The sequence below is a fragment of the Danio rerio genome, chromosome 18, assembly GCF_052040795.2.
Source record: "Danio rerio strain M-AB ecotype USA chromosome 18, GRCz13ab, whole genome shotgun sequence".
Classification (NCBI taxonomy): Eukaryota; Metazoa; Chordata; class Actinopteri; order Cypriniformes; family Danionidae; genus Danio; species Danio rerio.
In genome coordinates this window covers 34,782,365-34,800,151 of record NC_141038.1, presented here as the reverse complement: position 1 = coordinate 34,800,151, position 17,787 = coordinate 34,782,365, and the positions used below count along the sequence as shown (strand labels likewise).

Below are 17,787 nucleotides of genomic sequence, written 5' to 3'. Positions count from 1 at the left end.
GCGTTAGCATATTGCCTGGAGCTGTTTAGGCGCCTGGAGCTGGATTTTTGGGAAGCCCAGATCAACCTGTTGCTTCCCCCGAGATCGCTCATTGAAAGTTGTTCTTTTCCCTGACTATCGGCACGGATGCACTGTCTCTCAGCTGGCCTCGGGGCATGCGCAAAGATGCGTTTCCCCCAGTGAGCCTGCTCGCGCAGTTACTGTGCAGGTTGCTGGTTGCGCCCCTCTGGCCCAACCGGACCTGGATGTCAGAGCCCTCCCCTGGCAGTTGCCTTTGAGAGAGCACCTACTCTCTCAGGGACAGGGCACCATCTGGCACCCTCGCGATCTTTGGAGGTCCTTAGACGCGAGGAAGACTTGGGTAACCTCCGATTGCGGTGGCTAATACCGTCACTCGGGATAGAGCCCCCTCCCCGAGCGCGCCTATGCCCTGAAGTGGAGTCTATGGTAACACTTTATAATAACAACACACTATAAATCATTTATTAAGCATTAGCAAATAGTGAATTTATTATCTGTCAAGCATTAACTCTACATTAATAAGCGTTAGTAAGCAGTTTATAACTGCAGCTACAAGTGCTGTATTCTTTACTTAAAAACATATTTAAAATGTGCTTAATAATTGTACTTTCATACTATGTTAATGATTTATTTTTCATTACTTAAGCAAGTATTGGATTATTTACAATCCATTTGTATTTAAGAGCAGTTGATGGCTTTTAGAATCAATAAGAATGAGTTAGTAAATGAAAAATAAACTATTGAAATCAACATTTTTATGTCTTATTATTCAGGCATATATTAATGGTTACTATGTATGTTAATAAATGCTTTATTTACTCAACTTCATGCAGTTTTGTGACCTAATGTAAAGTGAGGACTATTCATGGTATATAAATCCCTCATAAATTACAAATAAAGGCTCAGTTAAATTCCAAACAGGAAAAATGACATAAACTACATTATTCAAATGAAACTGTACTTCAAATGAAAAATAAATCTGCAACCTTATCTAAAATCACTGTAGAGTTTAAACATTGCATCTTAATATATTGTTAAATTATTATATTGTTGTTGTGTTATCCTGCTTTATGTCATATTTTGAAACTCCTGTTATTTGGCAATGTTTAAACTTAACATTAATTTTACTTTTTAGATAAGATTGCAAAGATTATTGTCCATTTGATTCTGAGCCTCTATATGTCATTTATAAGTGATTTATAAATCATGAATAGTCCTCACTTTAGATTAGGTCACAGAACTGCATGAAGTTGAGTTAATAAAGCATTTATTAACATATTAGTTAACTATTAGTATATGCCTAAATAATAAGACATAAATGTTGATTTCAATAGTTTATTAATCATTTACTAACTCATTCAGAATTTTTCTAAAAACCATCAACTACTCTTAAATACAAATGGTTTGTAAATAATGCGATACTTAATTTAGTAATGAAAAATAAACCATTAACTAAGTATGAAAGTACAATTATTAAGCACATTATATAGGTGCTTATAAGTCAAGAATGCAGAATTTGTAGCTGCAGTTATAAACTGCTTACTAACGTTAATTAATGTAGAGTTAATGCTCAACAAATAATAAATTCACTAGATGCTAATGCTTAGTAAATTATTTATAGTGTGTAGTTATTATAAAGTGTTACCCATTCGATTCACTGAATGGTGCGTCTCTCGCAGAGAAGACCCCCGTAATTTGCCAGATTAGCATTGTGCTTTCTTTTAACCAAGAGAAGTTGAAGAGCAGGCTGTCGCCCTCCACACTGAAGGTTACGTGGCTGCCATCTCCGCTCTCATGACACGGTGGCTGGCAGCACCGTGGGAACGCATAACCTCATCATCCAGTTCCTCAGGGGCGCTAGGCGAATCCACCCTGCCCCCCTCTCATGCCCTCTTAGGATCTCGCCCTCGTTACACGAGCCGCGTTAGATCCCTTCGATCCTCGACTCAGTATCTTTTCTGTCCCTGAAGACAGCTCTGCTGGTCGCATTGATATCAATTAGAGGGTCTGGGACCCGGAGGCATTTTTCGGTCAGTGACTCGTGCCTGTAATTGGGTTGGCTTTCTCTCACGTCCTGAGACCCTGCCCGCGATATGTGCCCAAGGTTCCTACCACTCCGTTTTAATACCAGGTAGTGAGCCTGCAAGCGCAGACCCAGCCCTTTCTTTATTTGTCCAGTTCGCGCCTTGCGTATTATCTGGACCGCACTCAGAGTTTAGATCATCTGAGCACCTCTTCTTCTGTTATGGCGGTTGGCAGCAGGGAAGTGCCATATCAAATTAAGATTTTCCCACTGGATTGTGGATGCCATTCTCTCGCTTATCAGTGAGCCGTGTCCCCCAAGAGTGCGTGCGCACTCCACTCTGAGCATCGCATCCTCTTGTGCGCGTGCACGCGGCGCCTCTCTAACAGACATCTGTAGAGCTGCGGGCTGGGCGACACCCAACACATTTGCAAGGTTTTACAATCTGTGAGTGGAGCCGGTTTCCTCAAGGGTATTAGGTAACCCTTTGGTGATTGAGGAAACAATTCGGTAGGGTGTTGAAAAACGCTTGCTGCGCCATTCTCCCTAACATGGAGATACGTGCGCCTTTTTATCTGTCAGTAAAGTTCCCTGTCAGGTGAGCCCTGTAGATTCCTCCGTGGCCCCCAGCACTGACTCAGCGGAGGAGTCACTTGCTGGCCCATTACGTTGTAGGTCTGCCCGCTGGTCAGCCCGCGTTTTGGGTATAGGTGCCTGCTATGCGTGATCCCCACTAGGTGATCCCATATGCCTATTCCGCCACAGTTCAGTCCTCCCTCTCGGGTGGACCCGTGTCTTCCCTGTCCGCTAACCACCTTCTTTATGCGCACTCCCCCTTCTTAGGGCTATTCCATATGTATCTTGCCATTGAAGAAGATTTTATTCTCTCTGTATATAGTGTAAAGCAGTTAATTTTCTCTTCTCAAAATGTATGTAGTGTTTGCAGCAAACATGCCAGCCTGTGTTAAAAATACAGTGATATGTCTGTGTAAGATGAGTATGCCTGCACAGGAGCAACACTAGGAGAAAGCTGAATGACTGATTGTGTAGAATTACTGAATATGTAAAGCACTGATTATATATGTTAAACTTCTATAAAGCTATATGTGTCAGAAGTTAGAATGAGTAACATTATCAAGTTATTATCCTATCATGACAATGTATGTAAACACTTAGGCCTTTTGCATAAGTTGCATCTATGGAGAGAGAACTTTGGTGTCAAAATAGTTGCTGACACACACCTGTAACATCTCTGTTGACATGAGCTAGTGGGCTGAGAGTCAAGAATAGCAGGACCCCTTAGACTAGAAAACCTATTCAAAAATGGTCAAAAGTTAAAAAGATACACAAAGGGGTGTGTCATAATTACCTGAATAAAGATTATGGAGAACACAGATACTTTAGAAGGAGCAGGAGGAGAATGCTATGAGGTCTGCTCTGCTCTTTCTCGGCTTTATTATGAAGAATAAAGTCTATTTTTTGATATTCAAAACCTCCGGTCTGATCATTTTTAATTAATAAGAAGTCGAATTTACGACACCATCTTATCTTCCCCATTGGGTAGCGGATGGCCTCCGCAGCGTCCTCCCTATTGGGATTGCACGCTCCCAATGTACTGTCGTACTTCTTAGAATTATCTAGACGCTCGCGACTTCCCAAAAAATATACCTAAATCCGTAAAACTTCCGTTGAAGTGGGATAAGTTAGGGCCAGGGACACGTTGGAGGACCGCGCCTTCCATTATGTGTCACGCTTGCTTGACTATCCCCTCATCGGAGGCGTTGGTAAGGTGCAGTCATTATGGCTTTTTCCATAGTTCTCCCATACGTGGATTTTCTAAGATCAAATCCACCTATAGCATTGGAGTTCCCCACCTGAAGGGGAACGTTCGAGGTTACAGAACTAACCCTTCGTTCCCCGAGGAGGGGAACGGAATTGCTATATTCCTTCGCCATATTGACTGTCCCTTAGCTGTTAGCAAGTCTCTTCAGCTTAAAAGGATGGCGTCTGCTTGCTCTGTGTGCTTATATGCTGGGTTAATTGGCAATGAAGCACACCTGTGCAAGCTTATGCTGCCAATTCATTGGCATTCATTGGCACGTTCAATACTCTTTCAGACAAGCGGCTTCTGAACCGAATCCTCCCATACGGGGATTTTCTAAGATCATTTCCGTTCCACTCCTCGGAGAACAAAGGGTTACTTTTGTAACCTCGAACGTTCTCTGTAGTGTTTGGTTGTCTGTCATAAACCTTCCATCTCCACAATGAGAAGAACTCCTCTATAGGGTTCAGAAAAGGGAGTAGGGTGGAAGACAGACATTTAAAAAGTGGTTACTGTTGGTGGTGAACCACTATCTGATTTGGTTTGTTTTGTAGGATGCGGAAACTGTCCCAAATTATCACATGAATGTTATGTGCGGGCCCAGGATGGTGTTGTTGGCAGTCCAGAAGGATGACTCTTAGCTCCTCTAGTAAGCTTAGGAGATGTTGGGTATTGTACGATCCAAGGACAGCATTCTGGTGGACAAGACCCTCCGAACGCATGGCTGCACAAAGAGTAATATTGACATGATCAATGGCTGTTGCTCACATCTCGTCCGTAATGATGGTGCGAGGTTGTCTTGGGGGGATCTTTTTCTCTCTCTCCTGAACCTTCTCTTCTCCCTTGTGGGCCTCTTTCTCGTCGGGCTGCTCCTCTTCTTCCATGGCCAGCCCTTCTCCCTCCTCAGACTCAAATAGCTCATCCCCTGACTCTGCCTTTATCCATTGTGTTTCTTCAGCAAACTCTGAAGTGCACTCTGAACTTGCTTTTATACATATGGTTACAGCATTAGCAACAAGTACGAGTGTGTCTTCAATTTTGGGGCACTGTGTGTGATAAATGATGTCAGGTGTGTTCATTGTGTTCAAATATTGCTGACTGTGGCAAGAATTTTGCATCACATGAGGTTTCATTTAAGAATATGAGCAGAGTTATTTTGAACGTGTTTTAGCAAGAAAAAATGTGTTTAGATTTATGAGAATGGAGGATTGTGTTTTGTGAATTGTGTCTTCATGTGAAATGTGTTTATGATATTGCTGTTGTTTGTAGCTTTAGCCTGCTAGCGCCGCTGGTCAGCTAAAGCTACCGACCTCTTTTACCATACACTTTTAACTTACTGGCTTTGCTCTTTACCTCGTAAAATGTCGCTTCCGTCTCTGTCCTTGTGTGCAGGAGAAGCATCGATGGAGGCGTTGGAGCTGGAGCTGGAAGAAGTGGAGTCCCAGATCCAGGCGCTTCTGGTGAGACGGTCGCGGCTACGGGAACAACTGCTTGTTGTACCTAATGCTAAGGCCGCCTCATCATCTAAGATACGTGGAAATTACAACCACATCATTCCCTCTACCTCAACCCCGCGTCCTTCTCTGTCCAGGCCCAGCGCACCTGGGGCGCGGCTCAGCCAGGCGTCGTTCACGCCGACACCCGGCTACCACGGCGCCTGGATGCAGCCGCGCAAGGTGCTTCCTAGATCCCGGGGCAGAACGTCTCCTCCCGTGTTCGAGATCTCCACGAAGAACCGCTTCTCCCCTCTCTGTGAGTCGGGTCCCGATGTGGCCATCATTGGTGACTCGATCGTTTGTCACGCCCGTGCCGCCTCCTCAAAAGGTAATAAAGTACGTACTTTCTGCTTTCCTGGTGCCCGTGTGAGAAATATTTCTACACAGATTCCAACCATCCTGGGCGCTGCCGAGAGCCCTGGTGCCATTGTCCTCCACGTGGGGACAAACGACACCGGGCTCCGGCAGTCAGAGATCCTGAAGAAGGACTTCAGGAGCCTGATCGAGATGGTTCGAGGCACCTCGCCCGCCACGCAAATCATCGTTTCTGGGCCGCTTCCCAGAATGGCTAATAACATGGTGTAAAGAACAGAAATTGCTCTTTGCTAATAACTGGAATCTTTTCTGGGAGCGTCCTAGGCTCTTCCGTCCTGACGGCCTGCACCCCAATCGAGCCAGAGCTGAACTCCTGTCGGACAACATCTCCAGATTACTTCGCATCATCTGACTAGCAGGTAAAAATTCACAAAATTCACATTATAGCCACCTAGACTCTTGTTCACCCCACTTAAACATCAGTAACGCATATCTGGCAAATCCTATAGAGACTGTGTCTGTTCCTCGTATTATTAGATTAAGAAATAAATGTACTGTGTGCTCTAGAAAAAACAATCTAGTAAGAATCAAACCAGAAAAACCAGTTGAAAGTGAAAATACAAATTTCGTAAAACTTGGTCTCCTAAACATCAGGTCACTTGCACCTAAAGCACTTATGATTAATGAAATAATAACAGAAAACAATCTTAATGCACTCTGTCTCACTGAAACCTGGCTGAAACAAAATGACTATATTAGCTTAAATGAAGCAACTCCTCCAGGATTCTTATATAAACATGAGGCTCGTCAAACTGGTCGTGGTGGTGGAGTTGCATCAATCTTTAGTGATTTCCTTAATAATAAACAGAGAAGCGGACTTATGTTAAGCTCCTTTGAAGTATTATCGCCTAATGTTCAGCTTCCAGATACTATGCAAAAACCTATGTTATCTCTCGGTTTAATCACCATATATAGACCCCCAGGACCCTATGTCAAAATTCTAAAAGAATTTTCTGATTTTATTTCTGACTTACTAGTCAAAACTGATAAAATGCTAATTGTAGGTGACTTTAACATCCACATAGATGACGCTAATGATACATTAGGGCTCGCGTTTATGGATTTAATACACTCACTTGGGATAAAGCAAAACGTTGTGGGTCCAACCCATCGCTTAAAGCATACATTAGTTCTAATTCTGTCTTATGGAATCTAGGTTATTGACGTAGACATTATACCACAAAGTGATGATATTACAGATCACTACCTCTTACTATATAAGCTGTGTTTACCTGAAATCAGCAAACCCGCTCCAATACTCCGCCCTAGTAGAACTATTGTTCCGTCAACTAAAGATGAATTTATAAATAACTTACCTGATCTCTCTCTATTTCGTAATGCACCCGCAAACTCAAATGATCTTGATGTAGTAACCAGCAGTATGGATGCCATCTTTACTAGCACACTAAATACTGTGGCACCCATCAAATTAAAAAAGGCTAGAGAGATTAAAACTATACCATGGTATAATAGTCATACTCGTGCGCTCAAAACATCAACCCGCGCCCTGGAACTTAAATGGAAAAAAACTAATTTAGAGGTCTTTAGAATTGCGTACAAAAACAGTATGTCCAGCTATAGGAGGGCTCTAAAATCTGCCAGGACCGAGCACCTGCGCAAACTGATAGAAAATAATCATAACAATCCTAGATTTTTATTTAACACCATCTCTAAATTAGCAAATAATCGGTCATCCTTGGAACAAACTACTCCACCGCAAATTATTAGTGATGACTTCATGAATTTTTTCAGTAATAAAATAGAAGGCTTTAGACAGAAAATAGGAGATGCCAAACTTTCTGCACCGGCTTATACTCCAAATCCTGTAAATATTTCATTGAATCATAATAATAACCTACACTGCTTCAAAATCATAGAACATGAAGAGTTAGTAAAAATTATAAATAGCTCTAAACCAGCTACGTGTATGCTGGACTCAATTCCAACAAAATTAATGAAAGAGCTGCTACCTGCTATAGGAGAACCTCTTCTTAACATTATCAACTCTTCTTTATCTATAGGCCATGTTCCAAACTCTTACAAGCTAGCTGTTATTAAGCCTATTATTAAGAAACCGCAACTAGACACCAACAACTTAGCTAACTTTAGGCCTTTTTCAAATCTTCCATTTATGTCTAAAATACTAGAAAAAGTTGTTTCCACTCAATTATGCTCTTTTCTGCAGACGAACAATAATTTTGAAGTGTTTCAGTCAGGTTTCAGGGCTCACCACAGTACAGAAACCGCCTTAGTGAAAATAACCAATGATTTACTCTTAGCTGCTGACCGAGGGTGCGTCTCGCTATTAGTTTTACTCGATCTTTGTGCGGCATTTGATACCATTGACCACAATATCCTCATAAATCGCTTAAAGTCTACAGGTGTCCAGGGACAGGCTCTACAATGGTTTAAGTCATACTTAACTGACCGCTACCAGTTTGTGAATATTAATGGACAGCCTTTACAAGTCAGCCCAGTAAAGTATGGGGTGCCTCAAGGATCAGTTTTAGGCCCTTTACTGTTTACAATTTACATGTTACCTCTGGGAGACATTATTAGAAGACATGGGATCAGCTTTCACTGCTATGCAGATGATACTCAATTATATATTTCAACTAAACCTGACGAGACATCTGAACTTTCTAAACTAACTGAGTGTATCAAAGACATCAAAGACTGGATGACCAACAATTTTCTTCTCTTAAACTCCGACAAAACAGAATTATTACTTATTGGGCCTAAATCTTGCACACAGCAGATCTCGCAACTCAATTTACAATTAGAGGGATACAAAGTTAGTTTTAGCTCTACTATAAAAGATCTGGGTATCATATTAGACAGCAATCTAACTTTCAAAAACCATATATCCCATGTCACAAAAACTGCCTTCTTTCATCTGAGAAATATCGCTAAATTACGAAATATGCTATCCATCTTAGATGCAGAAAAGCTAGTCCATGCTTTTATGACTTCGAGACTGGATTACTGTAATGCTCTATTTGCTGGCTGCCCAGCATCCTCTATTAACAAACTTCAATTAGTACAAAATGCAGCAGCCAGAGTTCTGACCAGGTCTAGAAAATATGATCATATAACCCCTTTTTATCCTCCTTACACTGGCTGCCTGATAAGTTTCGTATTGAATTTAAAATATTACTTCTCACCTATAAAGCTCTAAATAATCTAGCTCCTGTTTATCTAACCAACCTTCTGTCTCGCTACAAACCAACTCACTCTTTAAGATCTCAAAATTCAGGGCTTCTGGTAGTACCTAGAATAGCAAAATCAAGTAAAGGAGGTTGAGCCTTCTCTTTCATGGCTCCTACACTCTGGAATAGCCTTCCTGATAACGTCCGAGGCTCAGACACACTCTCCCAGTTCAAAACTAGATTAAAGACCTATCTGTTTAGTAAAGCATACACTCAATGCATCACCTAGCGGGTTCCACACAGGCTTCTGCATCTTGCTTATATACACTATGAACAGCAGCTACGCTAATTATTTTCTTTATTCTCTATTTTCACCTGGGGATACCCATCCCGAGGTCCTCAGATTATGCGGAGTCACTGATTGGAACCAAGACCAGCGACGTGATGATCCCAAGGATTCCATATCCGGGACCAGGCCATATCCTGAGCTGCTGCTGCACTGATGGTCGTGGGGAGTGGAGAACATGAGTGTGATTCCAGCGACGCTCCAGGGACAGACGAGTCTTCGCTGAGGCCATCTTCCAGCCTAAACCACGGCGAATGAAGCTCTGCACAAGACTTTTGGCCAGCGGAGAAATTAAAATGGTCGTGCCCAACTGAGTCTGGTTCTCTCAAGGTTTTTTTTCTTCACTCCCATCAGGTGAAGTTTTTTTTCCCTCTCCGCTGTCGCCACTGCCTCGCATGGTTCAGGATTGGTAGAGCTACGCATCGATGAATTGGCTCTTCAGTGTTTGAACTCTCAGTAATGATTAAATCACACTGAACTGAGCTAAACTGAACTGAACTGAACTTAAACACTAAAACCTGAACCACACTGTTCCAGTTACTATGACCATTTATGTGAAGCTGCTTTGACACAATCTACATTGTAAAAGCGCTATACAAATAAAGCTGAATTGAAAATGGTGTCTAGATTTAGTAAATGTGTTTAGACAACTGGTCATTTGGTTTAGAGGATTGGCTTTTGTGTTTGAGTTAGCTTCCACCATTACGCTGATGATACAGAACTTTAAATCTCCTCTAAACCTGATCATTTGTATGAATTTACAAAATTAACAGATTGTATAGCTGATATTAAAAATTGGATGACCAATAATTTCTTTTTGCTAAATTCAGATAAAACTGAGGTCTTGCTTATTGGTCCCAAAAACCTCACACGTAAAAACTTAGAACACTGTCTAACCCTTGATAGAACAGCCTTTCTTGCACAGTTCTGGAAACACTGGCACACATATAAAATACAAACACATAACTTTTGAAATATTCTAAAGGATTGTTAGGCTGCGAAAATTAGGGCAACCAGAGATGGGAACACTTACCAAAACTACATAATTTGAATAACTTCAAAATTGTCTCCTGAGGAGATGGCTGACATGGTTATCAATTAATCAACAGAGCATGAGACTAGTACCTGCAAAGACCCCAGTGATAGACAAGTCTTTGCATTGACAAAGTTGGCTAGTCTGAACACCTGTCCATGACCTACTTAGACCTGCAGCTTCTCTAAGATGATTGTACATTGTTCACAATTCTCTGGCACCCAGATTGCTGCTCTGCACAATAAGTTTGGCTAAATGAGAAATGGCCATGCTCAACTGACCCTGGTTTCTCTCTAGGTTTTTTCCCCCTAATTTTATGGAAATTGGTGAAGTTTGTTCCTCACCGCTGTCATCACTTGGCTGGAACTGGTGAAGCTGTGCATTGGGCGAGTTGCTCTTCTGTGTCTCAGCTTTTACAGTGCCATTTGCATTACACAGAACTGAATGACGTCGACTGTGAAAAGTGATCTGAAGCAGTTTTAATTTACTAGAATTGCATCTATGTTAAGATGCTTTGAAACAATCTACATTGTAAAAATTCACTATAGGAATACAGATGAATTTAAAAAATTGCAATATGTTCAAAATTCAGCTGTTAGAATTCAGACAGGAACCAAAATAACAGAACATATCATTTTATTTTTGGAAACTCAATATTACCTCCATGCTAGATTCCATGTTAATTTTAATATGACTATTTTTGTTAAATGCCTTGAATGGTTTGGCACCTTTTTATCTTTTACTCCCCTATAATAAGCATACAGAGTTGTTTAATGAGTTTAAATTATTCCTGAAGACTTGCCTATTTGAGACATGTACAGGATGTATGTGTTTGATTAGTTTTTACACTTAAAATGTTTCAGGCTATATGCAGTAATCCTAAAGGTAATTTCAATACCTTTTTGAAAATTTTTAAAGACCTTTTCAGAATATTTTAAGACCTCATCGCCACTTCAAGTTCTAATCAGTAGCAAACCTTTGTCTTAATAAACAGTTGTAGGTAAATAATTCAATGGAGCACAACCATGGAACAGAACTCAGATAATCTCAGAAGAAAAAATGCTTGAAAGAATAAATTACATGGTTGTTTTCAGCCACAGGCTTCAGCCACTGTTTAAACTCATTCATTTCCAGGAGTACACAAACTTACATTTCTCTTCACTCTATGGTTTCGCTATATGTGTAGAGCAGGGTTCACCAAACTTGTTCCTGGAGGGCAGGTGTCCTGCAGATTTTAGCTCCAACCCCAATCAAACACACCTGAACAAGCTAATCAAGGTCTTACTTGGTATACTTGAATCATCCAGGCAGGTGTGTTGAGGCAAGCTGGAGCTAAACCCTGCAGGGACACCGGCCCTCCAGGACCGAGATTGGTGACCCCTGGTGTAGAGCTTTGCAAATTACATGCCATCAACCGGACAGAGCGCCCCTGCCCAAACTAATTTGGATCGAGCACACCATTGTTAATATTAAGAGGGAATTAAATAAATGTATGCCTTTGAGTCAAAAACTTTGGACAATGCTTGAACAAAAATTAAGACCTTGTAAAAACTTGATTATGACTTTTTAATACCTTTTAAGGGCCTTAATTTTCTCATAATTGATTTATCACCCCGCGGTTATAAAAAAAAAAAACTACTGGATAGCTACAGTATACTTTCTATTATTCCTGTAAGGTTTAAGTGTGAAGTGCTTTGAGAATAATGTTTTAAATGTAGTATTACTGTATTATTGTTATTATTATTATCACCACCATCAGTGTATAAATAAAAAAACTTAACAAGGCTAAAAAGAGGCTGTGTGAATAAAACACATATTGAGGTGGTTTAAATGAGTTTGACAGCACCTACTGTATACATATACATATTTACATATAAAGGTACATATACATAAATAGGTATACACACACACACACACACACACACACACACACACACACACACACACACACACACACACACACACACACACACACACAAACACTCAAACACACAAACACACAAACACACACACTAACCACTACCTTGACATGACTGGTACCGAATAAAGCAATAAAAAAAAAATTAGGCCACTTACATAGGTCTCTTCTTATTATGGCTGGGGGAAATCTTGGCCACTTTAGGGTACAGACCTGCTACAATCACTGCCTTGACCAGCTTCTTGTTCTCTGAGTAAAACAACAAGGAAGTTAGTAAGATTAGGCAAAATGTAAAAGAGAACAACATTTAAAACAGAGAAAAACAGCATACAAACACAATATACAATAAAAAAAAAATTAAAACACATTTTCTGTCAATTTATACCTTGTTGTAGTCCTAGGCCTTTAACTAGGGTTGTTGAAAATAATTTGTTAATTTTACAGTTAATTCAGATAACACTTTACTTGAAACGTTCATAAGACTGTCATTACAACTTTATAATCATGACATGACAATTTATTTAAAGAAGATTTAAAAACTGACATTAAGTGTGATTTGCTCATATGTCATTTTAAATATAAAACTGATATTATATGAGTTGTCTTTATGACAACATAACATAAACAAATACATCACTGTCTGTCTTTGTTTGTCATAGCAACTCATATTATCAATACAATTATACCTGTCAGTGTTTGAGAGCTTGACATTACCAAAACAACAAAGCTTTTACATAAAACTCAAAATCATAAACACTGAACACTTGATTTAGGTGGAACAGAATGAAATGTCAATCAATTTCTCATTAGAAGTGACAATGTTCAGTTTATAATCATTTTATAAAAGTATAATTATAATGGATCTATGACAGATTTATGATAAGTTATGTTGTCTTTATATTGTCAAGATCTTATGACAAAGAAATTACTGCTTTCTTACACCCTTTTTAAGTAAAGTGCACCCAAATACAGAAATGTTAAAAGTTATTCCGAAATAGTTAAACATTGTAAAATAACAGGAAAATATTGTCAATTTACATAACCAGTGTAAAATCACATGAAAAAGATGTCAATATGTTTAACAAAACTTAAAATATTTTTGGAAGATTTTTAAAATTATTTATTTTTTTACATAATATCAATGTATTAGTACACACGCGTGAATTGCGGGGATTTTTCATAGACTTATATTGCTTTTAAACTGCATAAACTGTATTTTCTATCGCTATAACCCAACCCCACTCTGTTAAAAAGGGTTCCTTATAGTTCTATTAAACCTTTTTGATGAAATGTTCTCACAGTGAAAACTAAGCGAATTACTGCTGTGGTTATGAAACCTAATCAATGAGTGTTTTTCATGCAAATAATCATAAAACCGCCCCCTGGTGGTGAATATGTGTTGCTTCATGATTGCATTCCTATTGATGTACGGTGAAGAGACTTGAGAGTGACAGTGAATTTTTCAAAAGGAAAAATCTACCATTTCAGCTCTTTCATACATTCAGGTACATTATTATTTTAGAAAACATACTACTGAGATATATTTTGTCATCAGATAATGTCTGTCTCCTTCCGGTCCGGGTACACGGTGGCACTGTTAGCAGCCACTACCCGGGAAGAATATTATTTTTAAAGAACCTTTTTAAAAGAACTTTTACTTCTATTACATAGTTTATTGTACATAGTTGACAGTTAACATACTGTATATACTGGGAAACGCCTAGCACTCTATGCTAAATCATTGCATTTTACAGTGAACCGGTCTGCTTTGAGGGGGTCATCATGACTAGTGATAGTGATAAGTCCTGGCGTAGCGGGCTTGTGTTTGCTGTCACCCAACTCATCATGCGAAAAACAAGAGATGAAACAGCAATGAAACCTCCTGACCTGCTTGTTCGGATCTTATCATTCTGGATTTTCCTGGTTGCCATGCGGAGCTGCTACTTCAGTATTCGGCTGAGAAACTTCTCTAACTCCGCTCTCACGTCTCGGAAACTCCATCAACTTTCATCATGACATTGCTGCCTGGCCGCATTGTAGGTTTATTCACCATGGATCACAACGGTCCTATACCATTGATGACTTATCTCAAATATGGTCTTTCTTGCTGTCCAACCCTCGCCAAGCACCAAGGTCAGTACAATCTATAGAGTGCAGTGTACTCAGTAAATCAGCAAACTCTGCTTCCAATGAAGCAAATTAAAACCTTACTTGTGGTCTACTCAACATTTGCTTGTTATCCAACAAAGGTCATCTTTCGCAAGATGTACTCTCTGATTATAAGTTTAATGTCGTACCGAAACTTTGCAAAGACATGATGATTTCTTTTATTTAAAACAAGCTGTTTTGTCAGGATATAAATACATTTGTAAACCCCGCACTACTGGACTGGGAGGGGGTGTGGTGATATTCGATAAGGAAAAATGGAAAGTATCCCAAGTAGTTATTTCTGAATCCTCCTCTTTTTGGGGCGGTTCCTACCATTCTCGCTGTACATACTGTATATACCGTCCTCCTAAAAGCAATTTAAGCTTTTTAACTGAACTTTCTGAACTGAACTGAGTTTTTAACTGAGCTGTGCTCCTTGTCTTCCAATGTAATTATGCTGTTTTTTTTATTATTTTTCATATTAACAATTAATTTTTTATCTTGCTTGGAAATCTTTGGCAATTTGCTAATTTCCCTACAAACACACTAAAGGTCATACCCTTGATCTTATCTGTTGTTCTGGAATAACCCCTCACAAATATTCCGTTTCTGATTTTTCAATATCTGACCACTTTCTGGTGTCCATCTGTGCTCAGCTCGGAGTTTTTAAATTGCAGCCACACTGGATAATCAAAATCAGAAACGTTGAAAACATTGACAAATAACACTTTGTGGACATACTTAATAACTTTGCAAACAATGTTGACTCATCTTCTGCTGATGCTCTGATGTCTCTTTACAACAACGGACTATCTAAGATGCTGGACACTTTTGCACCTTTTCAAAACTGGACTTTTTTCTGTTTCTGCTCCGTGGTTTACTTCTGACCTGCGTCAACTCAAAACCAAAGGTTACAGGCTGAAACGCTTGTATAAGACGTCTGGGCTAACTGTCCACAAAGAAATGTGCACAAAACTTGCTCATCATTATAAGGAAGCATCATCTAAAGCAAAATCTGACTACTATGCTAAAATAACACAATCCAGTGGGGGTAACTCCAGACTATTCTTTTTTTTTTTTTTTTTTTTTTGTATTTAAAACTCTTTACATTTTCCTGACAACTAACTTTCCTGTGGTACTTAGTTGTGTAACAGATTCTTGACTTTCTTTGATAACTAGTTCAGTCAATGATTTTAGTCACCATGTCTCTAAAAATCATTATCCATCTCACTTTTGATACTTTTATCTTATCATCTGCCACTTCTTAGTTAAGACTTAGTTAAGTCTTCCAACACAGTCCACATTAATCACTAACATTATTCACACCTCACTGGATTCTGGATCTTCACTTGAAACTTCTGTGATCATTTCAGTTCTAAAAAAACTGTAGCTGATTCATCTAATTTGACCAAATACAGACCAATTTCAATTTGCCATGTATCTTTAAAATGAGTAAAATGTGTTGTCTCTCAAATTCACAACTATCTTCCTATCTGTTTGAGCTCTTGCAGTCTGACTTTCGCCCCAACCATAGTACTTTGTTAGGCTCACAAATGATTTATTGCTGGCAGCAGACTCAGGTTTACAAACAATTCTTATTCTTCTGGACATGAATGCAGCCTTTGCATGAGGTAATTTTGCATGAGGGACTTTTGAATAGACTTGCCTCTGTAGGGATTTCTGGCACCCGTTTCTTATGGTTTAAGTCCTATCTTTCAGAACGTACTCAGTTTGTCTAAATTAAAGACTTTAGGTCAAGGTTGTAGATTGCCACTACTGGTGCCCTTCAAGGCTCCATACTGAGCCAGCTCCTGTTTATCATTTATTTACTTCCTCTTGGTCATATTTTAAGAAAATACAACATGCAATTCCATTGCTGCTGATGATACTCAACTCTACTTGCCCACCTTACCCTCTAGTTCTTTTTGGCGCATTTACACTGCAATGTTCATGTGACACGATCACAATTTTTTTCTCCCATGTGGCACAGATCGGATATGGTCCATGTGCGTGTAAGCAGGAAGAAATCACATGAATTCCTATTTACTAAAATCAGAATCAGGCCTTGTTCATATGCAGTGTTGAGGAGTAACTAGTTACATGTATCGGCGTTACGTAATTTAATTACAAAATAAAGTAACAGTAATTCATTACAGTTACTGAGATAAAATGTGCAACTAAATTACAGTTACTAATGAAAATGTTACAGATTACAAATGGGGTTACATCTAAATATGTTGAACAATAATAATCTGTTGCTTTGCCTGTTTTTGATGTGCACGATGCCCTCTGCCAGGGCCATTTATTAAAGCAGTGCTATTCTGATGCCATTGATTGGTTTTCAGGTTTGATTGTGGCACACCACATCTACCTCTCCCTAACCACATCTCACGGTTGTCGACAACAAGAGTTTTTGCGTGGTACTGCAACTCGCTCTGGTCAGCGAGTATATATATATATATTAGTGCTGTCAATCGATTAAAAAAATTAACTAATTAATCGCACCTTTTTAAAAAAATTAAATGCGATAAATCGCATTTAAAATACTGAAACTTGTAATTTTGGCTATTCAAATATAAAATTAATGTAAACGCAAGACAAAAACTATTTAAATTCAAAATATAATTGTTTATTAGAATTAAAATTTAAAATATAATTGTTTAATAGAATTTTTGTTTAACTTGTAACACAGATTTCTTCATGTAAACAACATACCCACAATAAACCATCAAGATCCTGGCTTGACAGCCATATTTATTAAAGAAATTAAAACACAGGTATGTTAATGACATTTAAATTTCAAAACAATCAATGCCAATAAAGAAAACATTGATTTCCATGTTGGATTCTAAGTGGACTGAAAAAATGCCAAAATACAGGCATTACAGATATGGAAAATTATAATAATAAACTATAGAATACAAACTGTTGCACTCATTGTAAACTTTTATTGCTGTGAGTTGAGAACATTAGTTATAGAGTAGAAACAATTTTGCTTAATCCTCCTTTACATTCATCCAGTTGCTAAGACTAGGAGTATCCCACAAGTGCACAGAGACTCCCAAATGCCCGCAAATAAATGATAATTTCTCGCAAACCGGTTGTTACATACATTGCACACCCCTTTCCCCTGCATTCTTCCTAGCTCTTCAGGTAGCCTGTCGCGTGCAACTCACCCTCACCGTCCTTCAGGTACGTCTCGCGCACACACGCCCCTACTCAGATACGTCGCTCACTCCACCTCTGACACCCCTCAATGGGCCTGACACAGACACACACACAACGCGCTGCAGACGTTTTGGCCCCAACGGACTTCCATACTGGAGCGACTCCCCTCAGATTCAACACGCATGATCACGTTCATCAAATTTGCTTAAACTAAGCGTCCTAAAGTATTACTGTATTTCACAATGATTCTGACACAACAACACGAAGCATACGCTTTCATTGCGTTTA

The 17,787-nt window shown here is 39.3% G+C and overlaps 2 protein-coding genes across 7 annotated transcripts in view; one reads left to right on the top strand and one right to left on the bottom strand.

The window, feature by feature from the left end:
* Window positions 1-10,037, top strand: part of LOC147832874 (uncharacterized) — a 36,553-nt gene extending 26,516 nt beyond the window's left edge. The window contains exons 2-3 of one of the 2 annotated variants that reach the window (XM_087293297.1): window positions 5,259-5,326; window positions 5,458-10,037. In XM_087293297.1, the coding sequence (XP_087149423.1) occupies window positions 5,528-5,947 (420 nt within the window). In that variant the 5' untranslated portion in view covers window positions 5,259-5,326; window positions 5,458-5,527 and the 3' untranslated portion in view covers window positions 5,948-10,037. Of the gene's footprint in view, window positions 1-4,492 lie in introns of both variants that reach the window. The other variant, XM_087293296.2, reaches the window with a different exon arrangement.
* The window catches only part of dhx36 (DEAH (Asp-Glu-Ala-His) box polypeptide 36), a 237,013-nt gene that overhangs the window by 28,209 nt on the left and 191,017 nt on the right, over window positions 1-17,787 (bottom strand). For all 5 annotated transcript variants that reach the window (XM_087292499.1, XM_087292498.1, XM_087292500.1 and 2 more), the window contains one exon: window positions 12,342-12,432. In XM_087292499.1, coding sequence (XP_087148625.1) covers window positions 12,342-12,432 — 91 coding nt within the window. The remainder of the gene's footprint in view (window positions 1-12,341; window positions 12,433-17,787) is intronic.